This window comes from Chelonoidis abingdonii, chromosome 4 (genome assembly GCF_003597395.2).
Source record: "Chelonoidis abingdonii isolate Lonesome George chromosome 4, CheloAbing_2.0, whole genome shotgun sequence".
NCBI lineage: Eukaryota > Metazoa > Chordata > Testudines > Testudinidae > Chelonoidis > Chelonoidis abingdonii.
In genome coordinates this window covers 6,462,996-6,490,910 of record NC_133772.1, presented here as the reverse complement: position 1 = coordinate 6,490,910, position 27,915 = coordinate 6,462,996, and the positions used below count along the sequence as shown (strand labels likewise).

Sequence of the window (27,915 nt, the reverse complement as noted above, 5' to 3'; positions counted from 1 at the left end):
TCTGTCCATTGCTAGCTGCTCATTCCAACACTGAGATCAAAGCTGGGCAGCAAAAGGCTAAGTGGGCTTTCCAGAGGCGTTCAGGGTGCTGTAGGTACAGAATGTGGCTAGGACCTGGCCCCAGATGCATCCCCTAGAAATCTGGTAACACTCACCTTGACAAGCCGTGTAAACTGAGGCTTTCAGCCCTGGACACTCATTTTCCATTAAAACGAATGGCAGCTGGGCACCCAGACCCCCTAGGCAGCATGGGAGGATCTCAGCCGTGCTGGAGCTTTGGGGGCCCACAAAGTGATCACAGAGTGGCTGCGTGACGTGGCGCGCTGGTGCATCCCTCTGGCCCGATGCCTCCCTGTGGGGTTGTTACATCACAGAGAGACATGGGCACCTAGGAGCAGGAGGCGTTTCTTCCCTTGGCTCTGCTCCTTCCTGCCATCCCCACTGTGCTGCTGCCCGTGCCATGGGTCGCCCGCACAGGAGAGCCAGAGGGCATCGTACATCTCTTTCCTCCCGCATGCAGGCCCGGAGCTTGTCAATGATGCTGAAGTCAGATGGTTACGGTGACGGTCCCATTGCTACAGACCATGGCCACAGGCAGAGCTAGAGGCCACCTGGCTCATCCCTTCTCTGCAGAGAGTGACCCCATCACTAGCCATATGCTTCAGCAGCATCCTCCTGCTCCTTGGCACGTACCTCTTCACACACACATCAGCCCCAACAACCCCTTAGTTGTGGTGACTCTCCGGGGCCTCTGTCTCTGGATATTTTGATATTATTATTGATTAGCTGCATTATCACCGAGCCTAGGACCAGGCCTCCTTGTGCTAGGTGCTGTATGAAAGCAGGAAAAAGACGAGATTTAAACCACTCTTTGTGTCCCGATGCCTGGGCACTAGCCAGACACGTTCATTGCCCGCACACCACCCGAGCAGGAAAAAGCCACTTCTGCCCTGCATCAGAGTGGTTACTTGGGAAGCAGCAAGCGTGCCCATGTGAATGCAGAACTCCTGCCATCCCCTCTGCTGGGCCTTCACGATGCCCGCAGGGTAGCGGGCACATTTCTGGGCGTGACGCGGGCTTTCTCTCGCTAGACACTGCAGAAGGAGATCGCGGGCCATTCCCCGCGGGTGGAGGACGTCCTGTGCAGAGCTGAGCGCATGGTAGCGGCGGCCGACGGGGACTGCAGCGCCATGGAGGAGCAGCGGAGGGTGCTGAAGGAGTCATGGAGCACGTTGCAGGAGGAGACGAGGAGGAGGTGGCAGCGGCTGCAGCAGGCGAACGAGGCCCAGCAGTACTACCTGGACGCCGGAGAGGCGGAGGCCTGGATCAGCGAGCAAGAGCTCTACATGGCGGCTGATGAGAAACCAGAGGTGAGAGCAGCTGGAGCTTAGCAATAAAAAAACGCAGAGAGCAGGCACGGTCCCGCCGCGGTCAGCGAACTGGGGTCTGGACGATGGCCAGCACATCGGGGGTCACCTGGCTCAGCCCAGCACTAGGGTTGGCCCCAGGCGTTTCTCAGGGAACGTCTGCACTGCGGGGGTTGCAGCGCATGTAGATGCAAGCCAGCTACTGTCACGGGAGCAGTGAGTCCTCAGGAAAAGGCAGAAGGTTTACATGAGCTGAAGAGAAAGCGGAGTATGGCAGCTGCTGGCGTGTGTATGCCAGGTCCTGGGCAGGTGGGGCTAGGCCAGGCTGCTGCAGTGTCACCGTGATTGTTTTCCTACAGGAGCTTTCCTCTGAGGAGCAGCAGAAGGTCCCTAAAAGTGGGGGGGCCAGTGGCGCCCAAACTGAGGCCCCGTGCCCCTGCGTGTTTCCCCTGAGGCCCTGCTTTCTGCTACCCCTTCTCCCCGAGCCCCCACCCCTACGCTGCCCCTTCCCAAGGCCCCACCCCCCACACCACCCCTTTTCCCCGAGCCCCCACAGCCTCGCTGCCCTCTTCCCGAGGCCACCCCCACACCTACCCCTCTTCCAAAGACCCCACCCTACGCTGCCCCCTTCCCAAGGCCACCCCCACACCACCCCTATCCCGAGCCCCCAACGCCTACGCTGCCCCTCCGATCCGAGCCCACCCCACACCACTCCTTCTCCCAAGCCCCCACCCTACGCGCCTTCCGAGGCCCCACCCCCACACCACTCCTTCTCCTCAAGCCCCCACCCTACGCACTCTCCTGAGGCCCCACCCACACCACCCTTTCCCCAGCGTCTCCTACTACCCACCCCATATCTCCCAAGCCCCTCCCTCTAACTACTCCTCCCCATCCTCCCCACACACTCTATCCCCGTTAGCCTCCCCAACCCTCACTTACCCATATACACCCCAGACCCTAAGCCTCTCCGACACAGACCCTTCTCTCGATCCTGACCCACTCCTTACTCTTCAACTGAAACGCCCGTCCCGACTAGCCCTTCCGAGGCCCCACCTCCACACCACCCTTCTCCCCGAGCCCTGCCCCCGCACAGCCTCTGCCCCCAAACAATTGCCCCCAGCTCACTCACTCTCCACCTCCTTCCCCTCTCCCCACCCGCATCGCTCACCCCTTACAGCCAAAAGTGGGGAGACCATCCCCCGAGACCCCCATTCCAGCACTGTTTCCTCTAGCTCTCACTGCCAATCACACCTCCCAGTGCAATGAGACCACTTCTGTCCAGAAGCCTTGTGGGCAGTGGCGTCCATGGGGTAGACGGTGCTCTCAGGGTGGTCCAGCGTATCCTCTTCTCACGGCCTGCTGATGCTTGCTGCTGGGTCAAACTGATCATTCGAGGACTGAGGGAATGGAGAGGAGATTGTCCCCAGGTCAGGAGTGGCAGACCTGCAGTGGGCAGCATGGAGAAGGATTGACTGCACTCGCAGCTTCTCCTGGCCAGGGGTATAGTGCCTGTGCAAGCAAGTAGTTTAGTACTGTTTAGAACTGAAAAGCGTAGTTAACTGAAGTCGTGGGCTCATCCAGGGGTGTCTTGAGCACTGTAGTGCCCTCGTCGCGAAAGGGAGTCAGACAAGATGGCCCCTTCTGGCCTTGTGACTCTCTGGAAACCTTGACCCACGCTCTCTGCAAGCAACCAGTGCATCCCAGGGGCGTGACAGCCGGGCCAGAGCGATGTGGTGCTCTGGCACAGCAACAGTTCACAAACAACACCTCTCTTCGCTGGCGCGTTAGTCGGCAGATCCATTACGGCTCAAACCCCTGGGCCGTGTCAAGCTGTTTGCATAGATCCGTTGGAAGCAGCCCAGCGACACCCCAACCTCCTCCCACAAATGAACACCACCAGAGCTCACAGGCCAGCTGGTACCAGGAGGCGCTACGCTGGGATTTGGAGTGCTCTACTCCAGAGGCTCCATTGTGTGGCGCAGACAGAGGAAAGTAAGCCATCGTCTGGTCCAACATACACCGGCAAGAGCCGAGATGAGCCCTGGATCCGCACCGCATCCACGGCGGGGATTGAATCTATAACACAGATCCCTGACGCAGGCCTCGGAAAGGGCACGAGGGGTGGGGCCCCGGGGAAAGGGTGTGCGGGGTGGGCCGGGAAGGGCAAGTGTAGGGGTGGGTCGGAGAAGGTGTGTGGGTACGGATCCCAGCAGCTTGGCGGGCCGGATTAAAGGCTCACGATACTCCCCGCCGCTGCAGCAGCCCAGACCCTTGAATCCCGGCCACGGCTCTGGCGCCCGGGCTGGGGCCAGGATTTAAAGGGCTCGGGTCTCCCCTCAGCGGCAGGAGCTCTGGGCCCTTTAAATCCCTGCCCCAGCCCCACAAAGCTCGGAGTTCCCCCTGGCGGCTGGAGCCCCGGGCCCTTTAATTTACCCCTGAGCCCTGGGGGGCTCCCAGCCACCTCTTCAGCTGGGAGCCCCTGGTTGATTTAAAGGCCCTGGGTGTCCCAGCCACAGGTGGTGCCCCAGGGCCTTTAAATCGTGAGAGGCCACGCCCCTTCCAGATGAGGCCACGCCCCCCTCAGGACTCCTGCAGTAGTGTAAGTCCTGTAAATTATTTTCACCCCTGGCTGCAGAGGTGACTGCTAAGCTTTGCAAGGCTCCGTTTGGCCCCATGCTCTTGCCTGCTGAGCCCTGTTTGCATTCCAGTGTTACTCCTAGGGGAACTCTGCACAATAACACAATTTTGTTCCCCACAGAAAATACATTCTGCCCAAGAAGTGCTGCAGTTCCACCTTTTGCCCACCAGAGGCCACTGTGGTGCCAGAGCAGCCAGCTGCTGGCTGCTTTCATGCTACTCATTGTTCTGGCACCACAGTGACCTCTGGTGGGTGAAGGGAAGACCTGCAGCACTTCTCAGGCAGAAAGTATTTTCTGCAGGGAAAAAATTCTGCAGCCAGACTTGTATCCTGCATGTTCGCAGTAGTGCAGAATTCCCCCAGGAGTAAAATTCCACGTGGCTCTGCTGTGCTTATGGCTTCATGACTTCCCTACTCAGGGCACTCCGAGGCGTCTTTCTGCATGCACGTGAGTCTGCATCTGAGATAGGTGTGCTCCTGCCTTGTGTACATAGATTTCCGCTCTTCAGCAACGGATACGTCTCGCTATGGGTCATAGCTGTAAGCAGAAGTGATTCCAGTACTGCCAATTCTGAGTGTTCCAAACTCTTGAGTTTGGCTTTAAAAAATCCTGCTATTTTAAATGAAAGCCAAGATTCTCCCATAATGACATGACTCCAGGAGCTCAGGCTTGAGGAAGAGCACCAAATATCATAAGCTCGCAGGATAGCACGAGAGTCGGCAGCACTGTGACACCGGCCTTTCCAATCTGGGAGGTGCTTCCCCTAAACACCGGCCTCGATTTTAAAACAAATTTGTACACACAAATCGGTTTTCAAGATAAGGCGGCAGGGGGTGGGAATCCCCCTTCTCACATCCCTGAATCTAACCATCAGCAAAGAACACTCAGCCCAGGAGGAGGCTGCACAAAGGCGACTTTAATTCACATTTCTGACCTCCTGATCCTGGGGTCCGCAGAGGCTCAGGTGTAAGTTAGCCGTAGGGTCCTGTTTAAGTCACAGCAGTCTCCCTGGGCTGCCCTCACATTGCTGTGTGCCCCAGCCATGGCATGCTCCCTATACAAGGGCCCGTGAGGGGGTTCTTCAGAGGACAGCCTGTGTAACCCATGCCTGCTGGGCATGGCACTCTGTCCCCCTCTAGTTGCATCTAGTCTAGCTAGAGATTGGTGAGTCTGCTACAGCCTTAGCTAAGAGCCACATACACTAAGCCTCAGAAGTCCCAGGTTCTATGCTGCCCACCGAGAGAACCCTTGCCGAGCCAGGGCTTTGAGAACCCCTTTCCACTGCTTCCGTCCTTTCACCTGGTGCAGAGGCCAGAGCAGGGGGGAGGATCTCCGCTTGAAGATTTAGGCTGTTTCCCTCAGAGCCAGGTCCGATCATTACATACAACAGGCTGATTTTGTCCTTGCCGAACATTGTGGGGTTGTTTGTGTGTCACTGCAATTGAAAAACGCCCAGCCTGGGTGTGGCCCACCTGAGACCAGCTGGCTGGTCCAGGGGCGCGATGTAACACAGAGAAGTTTGTAGATGTGTAACTAGGTACTTAGTAGATCAGGTGCCAGCAGGTGGTGCTCCACAATACAGACCCTTGTTCATGATCTTTGTCGGAACAATAAGAATGGTTCAGCATCAGCCAACCCCAATCATGAGCCAGGGCCCCCGATGTCATGAGATTTAAAATAAATACTAAGCATTGGCCAGGGGAGGTAGGGTGGCTTAGTGGCCAGCATGTTGAGTGGGGACTCAGGAGATCTAGGTTCTATTCCTTGCTCTGCTGCAGGGTGACTTCCCCTTTCTGTGTCTCAGTTTCCCCTCTGTGCAATGGAGATAATGATTCCAACCTCCTTCATACAACACTTTGAGAGCTACTGACGATGAAAGCTGCTTTGCAGCATTGTTGTTATTATTTCAGTTGCCTTCTGGTTTCTGAGCGGTGAGGGTGACACTTAGCTCATGATTTCCAGCTTTTTTCCATAACCGCGGGTGCTAGGAAACACTCTCCTGAAAGCTGAGTAATCATGTGACTCCAGGAGCTGGCTATTTAAGAAAAACCCATAACTATTGTGCAGTTTGGCAGCACTGGTTGCTATGGCCAAGTACTTCCTGAGTGCAGCAAGACCCACACACTCTTCGCAAGAGCACCCCAAAGGGAGGTTGCAACCCCCCTAATTGGAAATGGCTGGGACAAGGCAGCATGGCAGGAATCCTGCGCTTGGCACTAGTGGAGGCCTGAATGGCAGGCGCCCCTTTGAACAAGTGAGGACCCAGTTCCCAGCTTTGTCTCCCGCATTCTGCCCCGACGTCTGGCCAGCGTGGGGCAGTGGAATATCAGAACCAGAATGTTTAGCCAGGTGCACGTGGGCTCTGGCAGCCCCCGGCCCTCCCCGCTGCTAACCCTGTCTGGTTGCAGGATGAAGAGAGCAACATCGTTATGCTGAAGAGACATTTCCAACAGCAGAGCACCATGGAGGATTATGGCAAAAACATCAAGCAGCTGGCTGGCAGGGCGCAGATGCTCTCCGCAGGCCATCCGGAGGGGTACGTATGAGCCGGGCAGGGGAGCCCCTTAATACTGACCCACGCATCTAAGGACACTGGGGTGGGGGGTAGCCTGCCTGCCAGCTCTCACTAGCTGCTTCGATTCCTGCTCCTTGCGCCCATAAACGTGCAGGGACTAGCACCCCCCCGTCGGCTCTGCTGTGTAGGTTCGGAGTACGTCTACATTACAGCTAGAGGCAGATATACATGCACGATCCCTGTCCGAACTAGCACCCTCCAGAGAGCAGCATGGCCATGGCAGCACGGCAGTGGGATGGGTGAGTCACGGTGTCAGACGGGATAGCACTGGAGCGGCTAGGGGCGGCTAGCCCCTCCTGCTGCCCCTGCTACCGCGGCCATATCGCTATATTTAGCGGGCTAGCTCGATCAAAGCTAGTGAGGGTAAATCCACCAGAGCTGGGAATTACCCATTCCCTCGGTGCCTACCTGGGAGTGTCCGGCTGCACAGACAGGCAGAGAGACAGTCAGATGGCAGGACTCCTGTTCCACTCAGAGATGCCCAATCCAAGGCCTTTGGCTCCTGGCCTCTACCGCGTGGGCTAAGCGCAAATCCATCCCACGTCATATTAAGGTTCCATTTGTAAAGGGTTAATACATGCTCAGCCGGTGAGCAGGCTGTGCTGCAGGTGGCTATAGGCCATGTCAGAAGGTCTTATAAACCCTGGGTATAAACCGTGGCTGTGAACTGCCTGCTGGTTCTGTAACAATCTGCATCAGCTGCTGAGTCATTCATAAAACCTCAGCACATCACACACTGACTCACCTCACAGGAACTGTTTATGAAGGGAACCTTCCTATGCAGAGTGACCAGCAACTCTCCTTGGGATCCCTGGGCCCAGCTGCTAGACGGGATGCAGGGTAACTAGCATGTCGGGTAGCTCTGAAGCAGAGCTTTGGCTGGGACGTTGGGGGTTACTAAATGTTCTAGCAAGTTTCCTTTAATGATGCTGTTTGCTGGGAATGCCAGACTTCTTGTTGGCATAACAGTAGCATGTAGAGGCCCCAGATGAGATCAGCACCCCATGGGGGCTGGGCGCTGCACAGAGACACAGCGAGAGATAGGCCCTGCCCCAGCTGAGATCATGGCCCTGTTGTGCCAGGTGCTGCACAGACACAGTGAGAGACAGGCCCTGCCCCAGCTGAGATCAGGGTCCCGTTGTGCCGGGCACTGCACAGAGATGCAGCGAGAGACAGGCCCTGCCCCAGCTGAGATCAGGGCCCTGGGGGCTGGGCACTGCACAGAGACACAGCAAGAGACAGGCCCTGCCCCAGCTGAGATCAGGGCCCCATTGTGCCAGGCACTGCACAGAGATGCAGCGAGAGACAGGTCCTGCCCCAGCTGAGATCAGGGCCCGGGGGGCCGGGCACTGCACAGAGACACAGCAAAGAGACAGGCCTGGCCCAGCTGAGATCAGGGCCCTGGGGACCGGGCACTGCACAGAGACACAGTGAGAGAGTCCCTGCCCCGAAGATCTCACATTCTAAACAGACGGAGGTGGGAGGTGAAATAGAGTCACTTAGAGGGGAATGGACTTGCCCAAAGTCACCCAGCAGGTCAGTGGTTGATCTAGGAATTCAACCCTCAAGAGGCTCAATCTATTTAGCTTAACAAAGGGAAGGTTGGTTAAGGGGTGACCTGATCCCGTCTGTACGTAACCGAGGTGGGGACCAAATATTAACACATGGGCTCCTCAGTCTGGCAGGAAAGGCCTACAGGATCCAGTGGCTGCGGACGTTTGAAGCTGGACACCAATTCGACTGGATAATAAGGTGTCAATGTTTAACAGTGAGCGTAATTAGCCATTGGAAACACAGGTAAGGTGGGTGGATTCTCCCTCACTCCAATGTTAAATCAAATGGGATCTTTGTTGTACAGCTCTGCTCTGGTTCAGTTCGGGAATTAATTCAGGCGGTCTCTGGCCTGTGTTATAGGAGTCAGATGAGGATGATCATCCTGTCCAGTTATAGGAGGTGGAATCTAAACCAGATCTCCTGCTCCAACCGTGCATGCCCCCTGGGGCTACAACTGGCTTTGAACTGTCACTGAACACAGTGGTTACAAATTCATCCAACAGACAGGTTTCCCCGGGAATTATTAGTCAATTTGTATTATCGCAGCACTGAGGAGCCCCAGCCAAGGCCAGGTGCTGGGCAGGACGGAAGGAAGACAGCCTGCTCTGCTTTTCTTTGTTTTGACTGAGGATTAGTTTACATAGGAGATTTGCCAAGCATAGCTGTGTTCAGCTAGAGTGGGAATAGTCGCAAACCCAGCCAGCAAAACCTCCAGATGTTCGGGCGCTAAGCTGGGAAACAGATGCTTCGCGTTCGTTTAGCTGGTGTACATCAGTGGCAGCAGGGAAGTCTCTGTCATGTGGGGACAGTGGTTCTCAACAAGGGTCTGCATACCCCTGGGGTCCGCGAGGTCTTCCAGGGGGTACCTTTATAGTCCATTTCATCCAGCCCTACTTCTTTTAACTTGCTGGAAACACCACTGTGGGAGGACCCTATCAAGCTTTGCTTAACTCAGGAATAACACGTCCATGCTTTCCTCATATCCACAGAGCCAGTTATACTTCTCATATAGAAGGCAATTAGGTTAGGTCCAGGGATTGACTTGCCCTTGGTGAATCCATTCTGACGTTCGATCACTTTCCTCTCCTCTAGTGCTTCAGGAATGGTTTCCTTGAGGACCCTGCTCCATGATTTTTTGCAGGGCCTGAGGTGAGGTGAAGGCCTGTCGTTCCTGGATTCCTCCTTCTTCCGTTGTAAAAGTGGGCCACTACATCTAGCCTTTTCCAGTCATTCGGGACCTCCCTCAAATCACATGAGTTTCAAAGGATAATGGCCCGTGGCTCTGCAATAATTGTCAACTCCTTTAGCGCCCATCGTATGCCGCACGGATCTGCCCCATGGACTTGTGCTTGTCCAGCTTTTCTAAATAGTCCTGAACCACTTCTTTCTCCACAGGGGGCTGGTCACTCCTTCCCATGCTGTTCTGCCCAGTGCAGCAGTCTGGGAGCTGACCTTCCTCGTGAAGACTGAGGCAAAAAAAAAGCATTGAGTACATCAGCTTTTTCCACATCCTCCATCACTAGGTTGCCTCCCTCATTCAGTAAGGGGCCCACACTTTCCTTGACTTCCTTCTTGTTGCTAACATACCTGAAGATAAGCAGGCTACATAAAAAGCACTAGTGAAGTCAGTGCAAACTAAAATGTCATACAGACAATAATGCGTTTATACTGCTCTCTACTACACACTGACGTGTAAGTACAATAATTATATTCCAGTCGATTTATTTTATCATATGGCAGTAATGAGAAAGTCAGCAATTTGTCAGTAATAATGTGCCGTGACACTTTTGTATTTTTATGTCTGGTTTTGCAAGCAAGTAGCTTCTAAGTGAGGTGAAACTTGGGGGTACGCAAGATAAATGAGACTGCTGAAAGGGGTACAGTCGTCTGGAAAGGTTGAGAGGCACTGGTGTGGACAGTGCTGAAACTTTCTCTGTGAATGTGTGGATTTCGATGACATTTCCTTTTGAAAAAGAATGGGAACATCCCGGTTTGAGCCTATCAGCCCAGGCCATCCCGAGCACTCGGTTTACCAGGGATTGTATTGTAAGTTATCATATAAAAGACGTTGTTTTTAAAAGTTGAAATTGGGACAGCTCAGTTTCTCCCAAGCACTTTTTAACATTTTCTGTTGTGGGAAATTTGGACCCTTGTTTGGGTTCCGACTGGGAACGCCAACGTCTTCCTAACCACGGGGCTCTCGGCCACCATGGTCCCTAACCTGCCTGTTGTCTGTACCTCCCAGGGAGCAGATCATCCGGCTGCAGGGGCGGGTGGAGAAGCAATATGCGGGGCTGAAGGACCTGGCAGAGAAGCGCTTGCACAGGCTGGAGGACATGTACCACCTGTTCCAGCTGAAGCGGAAGGTGGACGACCTGGAGCAGTGGATCACGGAGCGCGACATGGCCGCCTCCTCCCAGGAGATGGGGCAGGATTACGACCATGTCATTGTGAGTTAGCGTGCCAGGCAGAGGGCATGGCTTGGGACACGGCGCCTCGCCAAATGCACAGATGCCCTGGCCTGGGATGCCTGCCTGGCGTCTGCATCGTGAGGCAGGAGCTTTCTGTAGCCCGGCAGGGTGGGGGGATCTTTCTGGAAAGAGGGCGGTAGGGCAGCCTGGCCAGGGGGGCTGAGGGAGAAGGAACGCTCCCAAGGCAAGGGGGTGGGGTATACAGAGCATGCACTGAGGATGGGGGTGGGGGCCTGTACAGAGGAGCATGCCCCGGGTGAGGTGGGCACAACAGGGGGTATGGAGGAGACAGAGGTGGACTACTGTTCTGTGGGGCCCTGGGCCAGAGCAAGAGGGGCCCCACCACCCACATCCCAGTGCTCCAACCGGGGAAATGGGGTCAGGGCGGGGGGGGGGTTTGCTCTGCTTCCCTGCAGGAATGCCGGGTGGGTGGAGTGGATCAGGGTGCGGAGCAGCCATTTTTCCAGGCTCCACAGTTGGCTGGGGCCCCTAAGCATGGCCCTGTTGGCCCAGTGGTTAATCTGCCACTGGGAGGAGAGCGCCCCTGGTGAGAACTGTTTCTCCGCCAGCTGCTGCGGGAGAAGTTCCGGGACTTTGCGCGGGACACGGGCAGCATGGGGCAGAAGCACGTGGACAGAGTGAACCTGGACATCCAGCATATGATCGGTAATGACCACTCGGAGGCCGCCACCATGGCCGTGTGGAAGGATGAGCTGAACGAGAGCTGGGCCGACCTGCTGGAACTCATTGACACGCGCATGCAGCTGCTGGCCACATCCTACGAGCTGCACAAGTACTGCTACGATGGCACCGAGATCCTGGGGCTCATCCAGGAGAAGCAGCGGGAGCTGCCCACGGAGCTGGGCCAGGACGCCCACACCGCCGAGTCCTTCCACCGCATGCACACAGCCTTTGAGAATGACATCCGCCTGCTGAAGGGGCAGGTACAGCTTCCCCGCTGCAGGAGTTCAGGGCTCCTAGAGCTCCGGGGGTCTGGGATCAGACTCCTCTCTGCCACGATAGAGCCCGTGCCGGCAATGCCCTTGGGCTGCCTTATTGCCAGCCGTTCCTGTCACAGCAGCACCCTGGCTCGCTGGGGAGCGTTTTCCCTGTGCTCTGATTAGCTGGGGGAAATGAGGGGCCGTGTCTGCCCTGCTTGGGGTTCGCTAGGCCATGCTCTGCTTCCATGCATAGGCCACCAAGCGCGGAACGTGGCTCGTAGGTGATGCGTGGATTACAGGGCCAGACGAGCCCACTCTGAGCTCCTATAAACCAGCCAGAAAGCCTCCCCCGGGATCCCTGCGACCAGCCCAGAGCACCAGGCTGAGCTGGAGCAGAGCTTTGAGAGGGACGATCCAGCCTGAATTTATAGATGCCAGACCAGGGTTGGAGAACCTGCCCTGCCCTGGGAGATCTGGTCCCTGCTAAACATCTTCATCTCATTTCAAATTGGAATGTTGCTGACTTCAGCTCCCAGCCGCTGGTTCTCGCTTGGATGGCGTCAGATCAGCAGTTCTCAAACTTCAGGTGTGTCGTGACCCTGTTTTAATGGGGTCACCAGGTCTGGTGTTAGACTTGCAGCCCTGGGTGGGGGGCTCAGGTTACAGGTCCCCCCCACATGGGGTTGAAGCCCTTGGGCTCCACCCCCGCCAGGGGCGACGGGGCTCGGGTGGGCTCAGGCTTCAGTCCCCTGCCCTGGGGTCGTGTAGTAATTTTTGTTGTCAGAAGGGGGGTTGCGGGGCAGTGAAGTTTGAGAACTGCTGGACTAGATTACAGAGCCCCCTGCTAGCAGAAATCTCCTACCCAGCCCGAGATTTATCCACCTTCTCCTGGATAAACTAACCAGCCTGAGCCCCTTTGGTCTGCTGCCGCACGGCCGGTTCCTAGACCTCCCATCGCCCCGGAGCTCTTTTCTGAGCCCTTCCTTGGTTTTCAACATCCGTGGAGCAGGGTGGGCACCGTCTCCAGGAATGGTGCCACTAATGCCATACACAGACCCACCACCACCTGCCTAGTCCTGCTCAGTATTCTCACGTTCATCCTCCTAACTACAGCATTACCCTGGCAGCTCACGGTGACTTGCTTGTCCAGTGTGATGCTCAAGTCCCTTTCAGAGGCCCCGCTTTCCCGGTTCTGTAGATGGGGGCTGCATTCCTTATTCCTAGATATAGAACCTTGCATTTGGCCATATTAAAATACATGTTGTTTGCGTGTGCCCAGCTTACCAAGTGACCCGTCCTTGTTGTTTACCACTTCCCTGTCTCTGTGGGATCCGCCCTGTCTGACAGACGGGAATTGTGATGGGACTCCCCAGTATAGAATTACAGGCAGATGGTGGAATGAGGCCCAAGAGTCGTGGCTTTCGCCCCCTTGGCCACGTTTCCCTGTGCTCTCTCCGGCAGGTCCAGCAGTTCCGGGAAGTAGCAGCACGGCTGCAGACAGCCTATGCGGGAGAAAAAGCCAACATGATCCAGAGGCAAGAGCAGGAGGTGGTGAGGGCCTGGGAGGCCCTGCTGGATGCCAGCAGCAGGCGGCAGGCACAGCTGGTGGATACGGCTGAGAAATTCCGCTTCTTCAGCATGGTCCGGGACCTCCTGTCTTGGATGGAGAGCATCACCCGGCAGATTGAAGCCGAGGAGAAGCCCAGGTAAATCGCCATTGAGGGGGAATGGCCCACACAGGGTCCGACATGCCCCGGGGCATCTCTATTCCCAGCTTTTAAATCCTCACCTGACACTCATCGGAGGCTGAGAAGCAGCCCTGAACTTTGCAAGTCTCCCGTTTTGTAGAGACTGGGTGACTGTATTTCCCAAAGGGAAAATGGGACACCATGTGGGGCTAGCCTGAGCCCTTCCTCCCTGTGCGTGGGGCTGGCCTGAGCCGCTTACTCAAACCCACCTCCCCACACAGGACTGGCCCATGCCGCTTGCCTAAGCCTGGCCCCTCCCACCACTCCCCCCATGCAGGGCTGGCGTCACTGCTCACCCTGCCTGCCCCCTGACCGAGCCCTGCCTCCCCCCTGTGTGGGGCTGGTGTCAGCACTCGCTCCCCCACATGTTCCACCGCACCCCACTTTTTTTTTTTTTTTTTGGCAAAAGTGGTCATTTGTCCCGTTTGCTGTTGCCAACTGCCCACTCTTGCCAAAAAAAGTCAGGACGGCCGGGACAGGGCTTAAAAAAGGGACTGTCCCAATCAAAACCCTCTGCAGAGATGTCTCATCCGTGGAGTTGCTGATGAAATACCACCAGGGGATCAAGTCTGAGATTGAAACCAGGCAGAACAACTTCACCAGCTGCGACGACCTGGGGGAGAAGCTGCAGCGCAGATACCAAGCAAGCGCTGAGGTGAGGAGCACGGTGCCTCACGCTCTCATTTGCCTCTATGGGCAGGGCAGCCTAGCCCGACTACATCTCCCAGCAGGGCCAGCTTTTGGAAGTGCAGGGCCCGATTTGAACAGTTTCAACGGGGCCCCAGCAGGGATGACTTAAAAAAAAATGACTTAAAAAAAAAACAGGTAAAAAAAATCACATGGGACTTGTACTCACTGGGCGGTGCGTCGAGTCTTCGGCGGCGGGTCCTTCACTCGCTCTGGGTCTTCGGTGGCACTGAAGGATCCGCCACCAAAGTGCCGCCAAAGACCAGATAGGGAACCAGTTATTAAGATTTTGACAGCTCATTACTGGTTGTTTCCATATCTTTCCCCTAGAATTCACACTGTGAATCCTTTCCCAGGGTGCACTGCGCCCGCATGTCCCACTGTGATCCCTCATGGGAGAGGTAGTCTGGCTGGTGAGCCCAGCCCACCACAGACAATGGGAGCATGGCGCACCCAAACTACAACTCCCATGAGGCACCGTGGCAGCATTGCTGAATGGAAATATTTTGGTTTTCCGGGTGCGTTTTTTTCATCAAAACCGCAACATTTTCTATGGAAAATGTACATTAAAAATGAATTTTTTTTCTTTCCATCAAAACTTTCCATGGTGAGCCCCTCCCCCCATTTCCCGACCCCGCGGCGGAGGTGTCATCCCTCGTTCAGAGCCTGCGAAGTGCCCAGCGTGTCCTGGGTGCTCCGCGTAAAGCAACATCCGATGGAGGTTTCCCGCCTGAGCAGCACGAGGCAGATCTGTGCAGCCAGTTACAGAGACACCCGCCGGAGCTGGGAGTGGAAAACGCTGTGGTTATTTCTCTCCTCTCTCCCCTTCCAGATCAAGGAGAAGCTGCAGCAGCTGAGGGAGAAGAGGTGTGAGATGATGAAGAAGTGGGACAGACACTGGTGCTGTCTCTGCCGCTGTGAGTGCCACATGGGCATGTCGGTGGTGGGGAAGGGTCAGTGGGCACCAGGAAGCCGCTAGGACTTCACCCAGACCTCCAGCTGCTTAGCACCCACCTGGCCCCAGCACACTGAGCTCTGTGAAATGGGAGCTCTGGAAAATCTGGCTGTCAGCTGCAGCAACAAATCATTTATAGGTGGATCCTGGGAGAAGGGGGTGGGGGAAAGCATTGGCTGGGGGAGGCAGCCAGCCCCAGCGCAGAGACTGGCCCTGTTGCCCCCTGCCTGCTGCGGGCGTGTAACGCGCCTCTCTCCTCTCTCCGCGGCAGTGCTTGAAGTATGCCAGTTCTACAGGGATGCCTCGGTGGCCGAGGCCTGGCTGATTGCCAAGGAGCCATACCTGGCCAGCGGTGACTATGGACAGACAGTGGACAGTGTCGAGAAGCTGCTGAAAAGGCACGGTGCCTTTGAGAAATCCACCACCACATGGGAGGAGCGCTTCGCCGCACTGCAGAGGCTGACCACGGTGAGCGCACCCCGGGCCTGGGTGAGCGGGGCGTCCGCAACGGGGATCGAACCGGCAAACCTCAGTAGCTTGGATTCCAGGAGCAGGCTCCCGTCAGCTGCCACTAGAGGGGGGCAGAGAGCCCCACCACAAGCAGAAGCTGCACAAGGACAGCAGGGCAGATCCCTTGCCCAGCTGGTGCAAAGCTGGGCACGTTCCTGGGTGCTTTAGCCATGCCGGTTATCAGTGATCCCAAGAACAGGGCTTCCCCCACTTCCCTCCAGAGACCACCCCCCTGCCTGGCAGGTCTCACAGGGGGAGTCTCCCCCGAACACCATCATGACAGTGGTGGTAGCGCTGCATCCAGCCTCCCCCTAACCCTCTGCTTTCCCCTCCTGGCATTCCCACCCTTCACCCACATCTCCCTGCCAAGCACTTGGACCTTCTGCCATTTGCAAATCTGCAGCCTTTAAATAACCCCCTTCCCCTTCCCCCAAATCCGTTTCCAGCTGGAGTTGCTAGTGAAGCAGAAGCCCCAAGAGGAGTCCACGCAGTGCAAAGCCTCCTGGACCGTCGACCCCCAGTGCAACTTTGATCCCGGGGCTTTGGAAGCACTGAAGTAAGTGTCAAGGTTGCCCATTTCACTGCACCTGCGACCTTCCCTTCAGGCCTTCGGGGGGTGATTCTGCACCCGAGGAGGCAGCAGGAGTCTCCCCAGGGCCTGGGGGTATCACAGACTAAGGAGGATGGGCTAGTGAGTTAGTAGCCAGCTGCCAGCAGGGGATCCCAGCATGCTAGAGCCTGTGCCTTGCAATCACTGATTGCAAACCTGCAGCTGGGCCTGGTGCCTCTGGAGCATTCAGCGCTGGCCCCTACCAAGCTGTGGGGCCTGCTCTGTTCCTTCAGGGCACATCTGAGGTTTGCCCCAAGTTGCCAATGTCCAGCTGCCATGCGGAGTTGTTCTGAGTGGCTCAGGTCAATGGGAATTTTGCCCTTGACTTCAATGGGTCCATCCGTCCGTTAACGCTCAGCGCATGCTTTGGAACTTTAGCTGGATCGGGGCCAGAGTGGGCGGCATCCCAGAGGGTCCGGCCTCGCGGCAGCACTTGCTTCTGTGCCCATGTCAGAAGCCAGGCTGGAGTCAGGTGCCAGCCTCGCCTCCCCTCACCCTGGTACCTGGGCATCTCCCATGTCAAATCGATGGCAATAGCAAATTCCCCAGCAGACTCCATGGGGTTGCTGACCCTTCTCCCTTCCTGGGGTCAGAACTCAGCTTGCGGGGGCATGTCGGTCTCGGCTGGGGGGATATTCTCCATTGCCTCGGGGTTAGCTTGATCTGCACCAGCGGGGTTTGTTGGTTGGCTCCTTGGGGACCGGGGGTGAAAGAGGGTCAGTGTGGGGGTTGGGCAGAGAAGGGGGCACCAGTGTTGGAAATTGGGGTAGAGGGATTGGCGCTGGGGGGTTGGGTGGTGAGAGGGGGACTTTGGCTTCACACTTGCTATCAGGTCACCTGAGAGTCAGCACCAGGGTCCGGAGGAAGGAGAGGGGGACAAGGGGGCAGTGTCAGGAATCTGGGTGATGGAAGAGGGGGTGGCACCAGGGGGTAGGGGGAAGTGGGGGTCAGCTTCAGGTAGTGGCACTGGGAGTCAGGGGGAGTAGTCAGGGGTGTGGAAGGTGGGGCAGTGCTGGGGGAAGGAGGGAGGGAGGAACGGTGCTGGGGGCCAGAGATGTGGAGGGGGGGGCAATCCTGAGGGGCAGGGGTGTGGAAGGGGGACAGTGCTGGGGGTCAGGCGTGTGGAAGGGGGGGTGGTGCTGGAGGCGGGGAGGGATGGTGCCAGGGGTCGGGCGTGGAAGGGGGCAGCGGCAGGGTCAGGGGCATGGAAGAGGGGCAAGGGCAGGGGTCTGGAAGGGGGGTGGTGCTGGAGGCGGGGAGGGATGGTGCCAGGGGTCGGGCGTGGAAGGGGGCAGCGGCAGGGTCAGGGGCATGGAAGAGGGGCAAGGGCAGGGGTCTGGAAGGGGGGCGGTCCTGGAGGCAGGGAGGGACAGTGCCGGGGGCCAGGGGCATGGAAGGGGGCAGTGCCGGGGGTCAGGGGCGTGGAAGGGGGCAGTGCCAGGGGTCAGGAGGGCATGGAAGAGAGGTGGGGCCGGGGGGGCAGAAGAGAGGGTTGGTGCTGGGGGGCAGGGAGTGGTGCCTGGGATCAGGGGCATGGAAGCGGGGCTGGGGCAGGGGCAGGGGTCTGGAAGGGGGGCGGTGCTGGAGGCGGAGAGGGACGGTGCCTGGGATCAGGGGCATGGAAGAGGGGCAGCACTGGGGATTTGCAGCCCCAAAGCCCTCGCTAAAACCCAGCCCAGGTAATTGTAGCCTGCTGGCTCAGGTCTCTGGGTAGCATCAAAGGCAGAAGAGATTCCTTGGCCACGCTGACTATGCTGCTTGGTGCCGTTGTTTGTAAAGCTACAGGCCCCAGGAGAGAGTTGAAGAGGCCAGATCCGGAGCAGCCATTTGCAACTCACTTCGCTCGAGAAACGCCTAGTCTCAAAAGTATCGAACTTGGAATAATGTTGGGGATTCTAGGCCAACCCTTTCCACAGCAAATTACAGGCCTCTTACGCGAAAGAAAATGCCCAAATTCCCTCTTTTTAAAGGGATTGTTATTTGCCATAGGTCTCAGGAAGAAAAAGATAAGAAAAAGGGGGTAATTTCACAGGACCACTCTGAACCTGCTACAGGAGACTCATCACCGGTCAGTTACCAATTTTAGTTTTCTCCTTCCTGGACCCACCCCCCCAGTTGCATAATTCTCCGGGATTTTTTATAAAGCTGTTTGCAAATTGTTTCCTTTCTGCCAAAGCCTGTTAACAATGTGCCAACGTTTCCCCCTGACAAAAGCCTCCTGTTTTCTTATTTGCTTTGTGTTCGTTCATCCCCCAAGTTCTTCCCTCCTCTGCTATCAATGAGGCAGGTGGAAAGGTTTTTGTACCACGCATTCGTCCATTGTTTCTTGAATTAGTTTAATGAATGTTCACGTTACAAATAATTTACTGTTCACCGCAAAAATATCCACATGTTCACATATTCTTATTTTCCACCCCCAGAAATGCTATTTTTTTAACCCAGCAGGAATTTCCCCAACGAACAAGGTTTGCCAGGTTCACTCGTCGCAGGGTGGATCTGTCCCATCTGATACATCTGTCACCCACTTGGTTGGGGGAAGGGTTCGCTTGCCCACCCGTTGCCCTGCTCGAGCGGAGGTTGTGTGCATGTGTGCAGCTGAAAGTCTTGGAACCCAGGTCAGCTGACACAGGCTTGCTGGGTTCATGTTGTGAGACTAAAATTATCAGCCTAGAGATTTGGGCTCAGGCTGGAGCCCAGGCTCTGAGACCCGACCCCTCACTGGAGAGGGCTCCAGGCCAAGCAAAGGGCAATTTGTAGCCTAGTGGCATGAGCCCGAGTCAGCAGACCCAGGCTCTGGGACTCTTTGCCCTGGGTCTTTTTCTGCAATGTAGACAGAGCCTTAGCTCCAGAGGGCAGGCAGGACCATTGAATCGTCTCACCTGACCTCCTGTGTAGCCCAGGCCAGAGAATTCCTCTCCATTACTCCTATATTGAGCCCAATCGCTTGTGTTTGGCCAAAGCAGATCTTCCAGAAAGGCCTCGGTCTGGATTCACCATCTCTCGATGTCTTCAATCCCCACTTCCCTGGGTAGCTTGTCCTAAAGGTTAATCCCCTGCAGGTTAAAACTGTCAGTGGAATGCAGCCATGGGCTTCTGTCCTGCCTTCCTCCACCCTGTAAGCCCCCGGAGGAGGGCCCTATGCATAAGCTGGTCTGGAAGGGTGCACTGGGAGAAGCATGTGCGGAGAAGCAGCGTCCCCTTGGAAAATGCCTTGTCTGCCAAACTCCATCCATTCCAGAGGGCGGAAGGGCGGGTCTGTAGAGCGGGGAAAGGGGGCGCAGTGACAGCTGCTCGCAGGGAAGGGTCATGTACAGCCTGCACTCTTCCACCCAGCCAGGCCGACAAGACTGGGATTGCCGGCCTTGTGTCGTCTGGCGAATGCAGGCTGCGTGGGTGCTGCTTGCTCTCAGGACATACGCTAGGGGAACCCCAGGGAGGGAGGAGGCCGGCCCCCATGCTCAGCTCAATGTCTAGTCACATTGAAACTGGCCAGGACAAGCGAAGAGGTTAAAGCTACAGGAACACAGAGACTAACATCCAAGGGCTAGCGGAGGGGCCTACGACTCAGATCTCCTGGGTTCCACTCCCGGCTCCCTGCGGGGTTGCGGGCAGCTCATTACAAAGCCGCCGGCTGTTCCCTAGAAGCTGATTTGCTGTCTTAGGCCCTGTTTCTACTAGAAACACACGTCAGTGCGGACACTTGCTACAGCGACAGGAGGGGCTCTCCAGTTGCTGGAGCTAATTCAGAGGCGGGCGTGAGGTTGATGGTGTAACGACGTTGCGCAGGGGGGTGGATTTTTGACCTGCCGTTTTGGTGTAGACCTGGCTGTAGGAATGTCAGTTACAAGGGATGATTTCTTGCTGATATGTCTCTCCTGGCTAAAGCCTCGGAGCATGGGCAGTTATATGGGCATAAGAGTCTGCTGCCGCTGCACGCCCTTTGCTCAGGGAACCGGCACAAACCCTTTTGAACTGGGTCTCCGCCAGCTCTTCCCATCTGGACCTGGCCTGTGTGTCAGCGCTTGGGCAGTCTGGACACCAGCCACCCTCCTTTTCAAGCTACATGGCTCACACTGCAGTGCCCACAAGGCAGCAGGAGGAGCTGGGCAGGTGCGTGAAACGTAAGGAGGATGTGGACACAACCGGGGCTGGGACGGTGAGGGAGGCCGGAGCCTCACGTGGCCCTCGGTTCCCTATGGGTGTGCAGAGACTAACTGTGCTCATCTAGTCTGACCTTCTATCTGCTCTACGCCCGTTTTCAGCTTGGTCGCAGCAGGACCCACCCCATAGCAAGTGCCCCTGGCCTCCCTCATCGGTCCCCCCCCACTGGGGGAGCCATTCACCTATGCACACGCTAGCTGGGCCCTCCCGCGAGAGCCTTCGTGGGAAGCCTTCGTGGGAAGCCGGGGCTCTGTAGCTGTGAGAAGCCCCCGTTCTTCCCCTTGTGCCGGGGATCTGGGATGCTCTGGAGAAGGCCTGTGCCAGAAGCTGGGCCTCCCTCCAAATAGCAGAGACACTCCTTAGCCCTGCATGGAAGATTGCTCTCAGCAGAGGCGTTTTAGGTTCCCCACCAGCACCCAAGGGAAGGGCCCCCTGCTCCCCCTCACGTCCTGGCAATCCTGCTCCAGTCGGCTGGGCTGTGGCCTCCTCAGTGTATAGGTCTGCACTGCCACCTTCACTGGAGGCTTCAGCACTGGTTCAGGCCAGACCTCCTCCCAGTGTGGACAGCGGGTTGACTTACCTGGCAGCCCCACCGCAGAGCCTCAGGTGCATCCAGGGGAGGAGGTAGGCCTGGAAGGATGGCCTAGGGAATAGGGAACTGGCCAGGGGCTCAGGAGAACTGGCTCCTAGTCCTGGCTCTGCTACTGGCCTGAGGGGGTGACCTTGGGCAAATCATCCACCCTGGGCCTCAGTGCCCAGCTGTCATTGGGGGTAGTGTTCCCTGCCTCGCACAGAGGGTGAGCAGCTAAACGCATGCACCTCTGGGAGGCCTGAGAGCTACCTCAATGGATCCTGGACTGGGTAGTTGGGGCTTGCAGGTATCCTGGAGCTGCCTTCCAACATCCTGGTCGGGTCCACTCCTGCCCCCTCCTTGTGCACTGGCCGTTGGCTGTGCCTTAGCTGCTTGGGCCCGCGTCTCCATGGGGCAGCCCGTGGTGCCAATTGTCTGTAGCACCCCTGGCGTCGTGGGATGCTCTGCCCAGCTACACCAGCGGAGGATCTGACCCGTGTGCCTAGGACACCCCCAGCACCACAGGGTCACACACAGGCAGAGGGGAGGTACTCTGCTGCCCTCCTCTCTCCAGGCAGAGCTCTAGGAGAATCTGTGATACACCAGCCCACCATTCTCAGCACCTCCAGGGCTCAGGTTTCTGGGCTGCACAGATTTCCGGGCTGCTGGAGCTGTGACTCCTGGTGCCCGGAGCTGTGAAGCCGGAGCTGCACATTGGGTCACTTCCCTGATGCCTGTTAGCAACCTCCCTGGTCTGACAGCGTTCGGCTGGATGTTCCTACCAGCTCTCCTAGCACAACAAGCTGTTGGACCGGCGGGTTCCAGAGACGCAGCAAACCTCTCAACTCTGCTTCGCTGGTGCTGCTGCGTAGGAGAGGAACGCAGGGTAATTTGTCTCCCGACACCCCACGCAGTGGGCTTGGACTCCGGCTCGTTCCCCTGCAGGAATTCTAACCTCTTGCCGTTATTTTCTTTGGAAGATTGACACCCCATCCGAGGCAGGCCCCACAGAGACCCCCGAAGGGGCGCTCCCCGCTGCACACCCCAGTGTAGGTGGGAGACACGGACGACTCATCAGACGCTCGGCAGCCCAAGGCTCTTTGTGCTGCTTGGCCTTGGCGCCACCTCCAGCCGCAGCTCACGCTGCTCCTGCCTGTCAGCTTGCTCTTCCTCTCACTGCATTGTCTTCGTCCTCTTGCACCAGGACCAAGTCTTAGCTCTCCTTGTCTACCTGCCTTCTCCTCCTTGGTCATCTTCTCTCCAGTGCTGCCCTCAGCTAACCCCTTTCCCAGGGGCACCTTGCTGCACCTCGGGGACTCCCCAGTCCCCTTCCTTTCCTCCGGCTACTCTGCTTGCAGAGGGCGTTTCTTTGAGAGATTGGAGTAGACTCCAACCCAGCTCCAGCTCCCTCTTCTGCAGTCTGCTGGTCTCTTCCTCTGCACCACTTCACCCCCAGTTCTCTGTGTGCCTCTGCTCCGGCTCTGCTAAAATCTCCCCCCCCACCCGTTGCCCAGCTCTGTCAGCTCCCAACTGCTGCCCTGCCCTGCTTTCAGGTCCCGGGCACACTTGCTCTCCTGGGCATTAAGGCCTCCCATGCGCTTTCTGCTGTCATGCAGGGCTTGTGTCATGCTCTGGGCCCTGCTGAGCTAGTGCTGGCTGCAGGGGAGGCTAGAGCCTCTCCATCTGCCATAGCTTCTCCCATAGGCTGGTGTCCTGCATGGGGCCTCCTCCTTCCCCTCTCCCTGTGCTGCCCCCCCACCTTGGAGCAGGACCCCCCTGAGGAAAGTTGCTCCTACCTCCCCCCCACCCTGGAGCAAGGCATCCCATGAGCATCATGGGTCCTTTGAGCTAATACTGTGTTAGTCACACCCAGGGCAGCCCCGCCCCTAGGAGTGATGGGCTCAGGCTCTCTGCAGACTCAGGCAGCATCACTGCATCATAGAAGATCAGGGTTGGAAGGGACCTCAGGAGGTCATTTAGTCCAACCCCCTGCTCAAAGCAGGACCAATCCCCAGACAGACTTTTACCCCAGTTCCTTAAATGGCCCCCTCAAGGACTGAACTCACAACCCTGGGTTTCAGAGGCCAATGCTCAAACCACTGAGCTATCCCTCCCCCTGCTAGTGGTCTCATTGGGTTCTGTTTTGAAAATGTTCTTCACTGCACTGAGCGCTAGGGGCCTTTTCTTTCTTCTGTGAGAGCTGAGAGTCTGGAGAACAAGCTGTCAGGTCACAGAGTAGCCATGGGATGATGGAGCCCTGATCCCCGCTTGGTGCTGCCCCATTGCACTGCAGGCCCAGTCATAGCTACAAGCCAGAAAGGTGTCCCTGCAATGACCTGCTCAGCCCACAGTTGCCCACATCGGAGCCCCATTGCGTTGCCTGGCCCCAGGAGGTGCTTTCCAAAGCAGGGGGGCTTGCCAGGGTCCCCTCTAGGGCTCGTGAGATCAGAGCCAAAGATGACCCGCCCCTCGCAAATGGACTGCGAATGTTCTGCCACCAGCCCCCTCCCACTGACTCCAGCAGGAGCCCGGTGGCTCAGCCCATCTCCTGCACCCCCAAAGAGCCCACGCTGACAGCAGTCGTAGGCCAGAGCCCCATGCAGCACGCACAGCCAGGGTCCCAGACACGCTGTGGGGGTTGGTCTAAGCGGAAATGACACAACCTCCTTGGCAAGCCCATGTGACCCAACACCCCCCAGGCCAGGCGCTCCCAGCCACCCCATACTGGGAACCCCAGGCCCCCATCGCAGAACTAACTGAGCGCCTCCTCTTGGGATTGGGAGGGCTCCAGCTGCTGGCTCCCATGTACAGAAGCCTCCAGTGGCTGAGTTGTGATCCTAGCCCCACACTCGGGGCACAGATACGCTGCCTGGTACCCGCTCCTGAGAGGGGCAACTTCACCGTCCAGCTACCCAGCCCCCGCCCCCCCGCCCCACCCTGGGCCCAGTGCTGACCCTCAGCTTCCTTATCGCTTGACCACACCCTCGCCCAGCACTGCAGCCATGTGGGCCTTCTGGGATCCCAGGTGACCGCTCCAAGGGGATGCGCTAGGTGTGACTAACACACATACACCCACACGCTGCACACAGGTTTCTAAGCTGCCGTCGCCCAGCACTTAGCAATGCAAGAAATGCCCAGCTCTAGCCTAAAACAATAACCCAGACCCAGAACTGCGGTTCCCTGCCTCAGTTTCCCCATTCGGGTGGTGGAGCCCACGACACAGCAGTTGTTTCACAGAAACCACTTCACCATATCGGCCAGCGTTCAACAGCTGTACAGACAGACTCCCCCGCCCCCATTTAGCCTTATGTCAGAGTGACAGCACCCCCTCGACACCCTTTCACATGCCCGGTCTGGGAACCCCTGTGGCCTGGTCTATGCAATGGGATCTGCAGCCTGCAAAAAAAAAACACACACACACACACACACCCTGTGGGTGTAAACTTCCTCCCACCCTATTCCTTGGGCCCGTTGGTATAACTTCGCCCTTTAACCCAACTCCGGCCTGGGCGCATTCGCTGAGCTGCAGCTGGGCCAGGGCCTAGGCAGGTGGCCACCTTCCACCCCTAGCTGTGGTAAGCCCTGGAGGGTGCCCCCCCAAGTGCCCTTGCTAGAAATGTGGGGGTCCTCCTGAGCGCCTCATGGGCCTGTTCCACAGATAGCCGGCCCTTTTCCCGCCAGGCCTGGGCAGCCCTGAGTGTCCCCAACACCTGCCGGCGATGTTCTGCGACGGTGGGTCGCCCCATTGCTGTCCCGCCCCACCCAGCGCAATGGGCAGCAGCAATGCCAGGAGGAGGCGGAGTTCCTGTTGCTACACCAGGGTGGACTTTGGCCCTGGACACCTCGCCGACCGTTCCAGGGGATGGGGACCACACAGGGCCTGCCTTGCTACGCCCTGTGCAGTAGAGCCCGCTGGGCGGGTCCCGTCCTGCTGGAAAGTTTGCTCCGTTCTATGCAGCTGATCGGTTCTCCCTCTTATCCCCATGGTGGAGTCAGTTTCTTCTCATACAAGTTACAATCTAATCAGTCAGCAGCTTGGAGCCCTAAATTCCAGCCTGGGACCTTTGGAAAAATGCCAAGGAAATATTTTTCCCACCAGCCCAGTGCAATGGCCGGTGTAGGTGACTCTGCCGCCTCCCCTATCGGACACACTCCAATGGCGTCATTTTACAGAGCAGCCATATTGGGGAAAGCACACGTCGGCCCGGGAAGATGCACGCGCTAGAGAGCCCAGCCTATTGGGAGGCGGCCCAGGGGGCGAGTCCCCCCCACGCTACCTGCCCCTAGCTGTTTGGTTGTTCCTAGTGTTGCTCGCAGATGGGGCCTAGCGCCCAGGGGAAACCCTTTGTCCTCTATTTGCATAAATAAAAATCAATCACAGCTGACTTGCTTCCTGGGGCAGAGGTCCCATCTGGGCTTAGCAGCCGCTAGCACTAAACTGGCCCTGTTTATCTCGCCTCTGTGAAGCGCTAACCCTCCTGAGAGCTGTGGGGGATGATTTTTCAAAGCCCCTAAAGTGCATTTTCCAAAGTGACTTTGGCACTTGGGCTCAGCTTGTCAGAACAGAGATCTGCCATCCCCGCCCTGCTGGCTGCTGGGTTTTAAATTCGTTCAGTGCTGGGGAAAGGTGCCAGATCGTACCCCCCCGCCCCGCCCCGGCAGACCAAGCGCTTTGCTGTGACCTCCGGCTCAGCACAAGGGGGCAAAGCTCCCAGTGAGGGGGGATTCGTTCCCCAGTGCTCCCGCACCCCCTGCCTCACTCTGCTGGGCCAGCAGCCCCTGAGACCCTGTCCAGCTGCCACAGAACCGAGACATCCCCCCCCCCCCCGCATCCTTTCTTACTGACTGCCAAGGAGCCATCAGTTGGCAGCAACATCTGGTGGGTATCACCCTGGCTGGGTTCAGCCCCACGTGGAGGGTTCCCCAACCGGTCCCGACCCCCAGGCCGCCTCCTGCCACGTTGCTGGTCAGGCGTCGAGCTGTGGCTGTCCAGCTGTGTGACGGGCAGCGGGTTTCCACGTATCCCCTCTGAGCAGGAGGCGCATCCAAATGTGGCAAAGCGCCAGGTGCCAGGTGTGCTTTCCACTAAGTGTGGTGCGGCTGCTGAGCGTCCTCCCACCTCCCTCGCTGCTCCATACCTTCTCCCCAGGACTCCCAGCTCTCTGGAGAACCCCGCTGCTCCCTGGGACCCCGCCTGAGCCCCACTGGGCAGCATTTCCAGTGCGATGGCAGCCCCCCAGCCCTCCTCACCCACACGACACACCAGAGAGGGCGGGCCAGCCCCTGGCCCATTCCCCTGCCCCTAAATGAGGGCTATGCCATGAAATGAAAGGCAGGCTCCTTTAACCCCAATACACACCCAGCCCGAGCACCTCGGGGGCGCCCAGGACTTCAGCTATGACAGGGCCGGCTATTTCTAGGGGCCACAAACCACACTGGCAGTGATGCCAGCCAAGGACCCACCCCAAAGGCCACATGCTTTGCAGGGGGTGTGAGTATCCCCAGGATTAGGAAGGAGGGCGTCACCGCCACGCCCTAGGGTGCATTGGCCAAGGTGTATTGTGAGAGGGGTTTGCCAAGGGCAAGGTGCATTCTGGGAAGGGGGTCTCCTTTCTTTAAAGGGTCCAGTATGGGCTGTTGCCAGGGCCAGGAGGGGGGAACTTGATCCCATGTAGCAAATCCCGTTCCTGTGAGGGGCAGGGCTGTCTGTCTGGGGCCAGGGCGCCACCCAGAGCAATCCCGCACATGCAGCACCTTTGGGGCCGCTGTTCAGCAGCAGGGGGCATTATTCCCATTTCCAAACTCAGGCCCCTGGCACCAAGGGCATATTGACAAAGGGATTTAGGTGCCTATAGCTGCAGATGGGCGCCTAGTGGGTTCAGAACAGTGTTTAAGTGAGTCAGGCACCAGACTCCATGGACTTTCAATGGGAATTAGGCACCAAACCCACACAGGCACCTCCAAAACATCCCAGCTGCGGTGCCAGGCACCTAAATCCCCTTGACAAACTGACCCAACCTGCCGGCGACACTTTTGACAATGGGACTTGGGCTCCTAAGCCACTTGGGCCTGTTTGCAAATGGGCCCCTCCAGCTGAGCGCGTGTTGCCAGTCACTGCTAATTGCAAAGTGCCATGCACAGCCATGGGGTGATCACGTTGCTCCATAGGCCAGCCCTTCAGCATAGAGAGCTGAAACTGGGGGGGGCCTGGTGTGTTTAGGGGGGAGTATTTGGCTACGGACTGGGCAGCCCAGAGTCAGGGGGTCAGCTGTTTATTTACAAGAATATACAGCGAGACCTGCTTCCCTGGACAGCAGTGGGAAAATCCAGCATGTGCCTGTGTCAAAATCCCCAGCCAGACACACCAGCCTTGTGCCCAAAAAGCTGCTCACTCTCGCTCAGCATTTGCTTCCTGCAAGGGTCACACACAACCCCTCCTTTCAGACCCACAGACCAAACTGTGTCTGGCAGCTTAACCCAGTTTCTCCATGGTCTGTTTTCTGGGTGTTTACACCCCACTTTTTTGTCCCACCCACCCCCTTTGCCCAGGCCCTGCGGCAGAGAGCAGGTGCTCTAGAGATGTCTCTGTGATGCTCAGTCTTCTTGCACCACATAAGAACCTCATTCAAGGTTTCCTGCATGACTGGGAGAGTGAGTTAAACTCACACGTCTCCTTAGCAAGGCCCTGGATTGATTGCACAGGCGATCCCTTGCAATGGCAGCAATAACAGCCGTGATGTCCTGGGGCTGTACCAGCAATACGGTGCACAGGGCTCACCGGCCTCTTCCCGGCTGAAGGAGCCATGCTGTGGGAGGTATCGGGCGCTTGCCTAATACAGACCCTTCCTTTAAGTTGCCAACAGGGCATTGGGCGCGGTGGTGAACGTGGCCTGAATGTGTTAAGCAGCCCCCATGGCTAATAGCCCTAGAGCCTGATCAGCTCAGTTCATTAATTCGTGACCAGAAAGAAAAACTTCTCACACATGCACACACCCCGACTGTCAGAGAACACTGCTTAGAGCGAGCACATGGGGCCAGAAGGGACACAGAAAGGGGGCGGAGATGCTCTTCCAAGCTCTGCCCATGCATACCCAGAATGGGACACTACTCACCCTACAGCATAGTC

The 27,915-nt window shown here is 57.4% G+C and overlaps 1 protein-coding gene across 8 annotated transcripts in view; it reads left to right on the top strand.

The window, feature by feature from the left end:
• SPTB (spectrin beta, erythrocytic) overlaps window positions 1-27,915 on the top strand; it is a 117,971-nt gene that overhangs the window by 75,400 nt on the left and 14,656 nt on the right. For 4 of the 8 annotated variants that reach the window (XM_075065871.1, XM_075065872.1, XM_032775846.2 and 1 more), the window contains 10 exons: window positions 1,092-1,370; window positions 6,415-6,542; window positions 10,381-10,585; window positions 11,176-11,550; window positions 13,009-13,253; window positions 13,815-13,950; window positions 14,815-14,899; window positions 15,209-15,405; window positions 15,894-16,003; window positions 18,047-18,125. In XM_075065871.1, the coding sequence (XP_074921972.1) occupies window positions 1,092-1,370; window positions 6,415-6,542; window positions 10,381-10,585; window positions 11,176-11,550; window positions 13,009-13,253; window positions 13,815-13,950; window positions 14,815-14,899; window positions 15,209-15,405; window positions 15,894-16,003; window positions 18,047-18,125 (1,839 nt within the window). The other 4 variants (XM_032775847.2, XM_032775849.2, XM_032775848.2 and 1 more) reach the window with 4 other exon arrangements.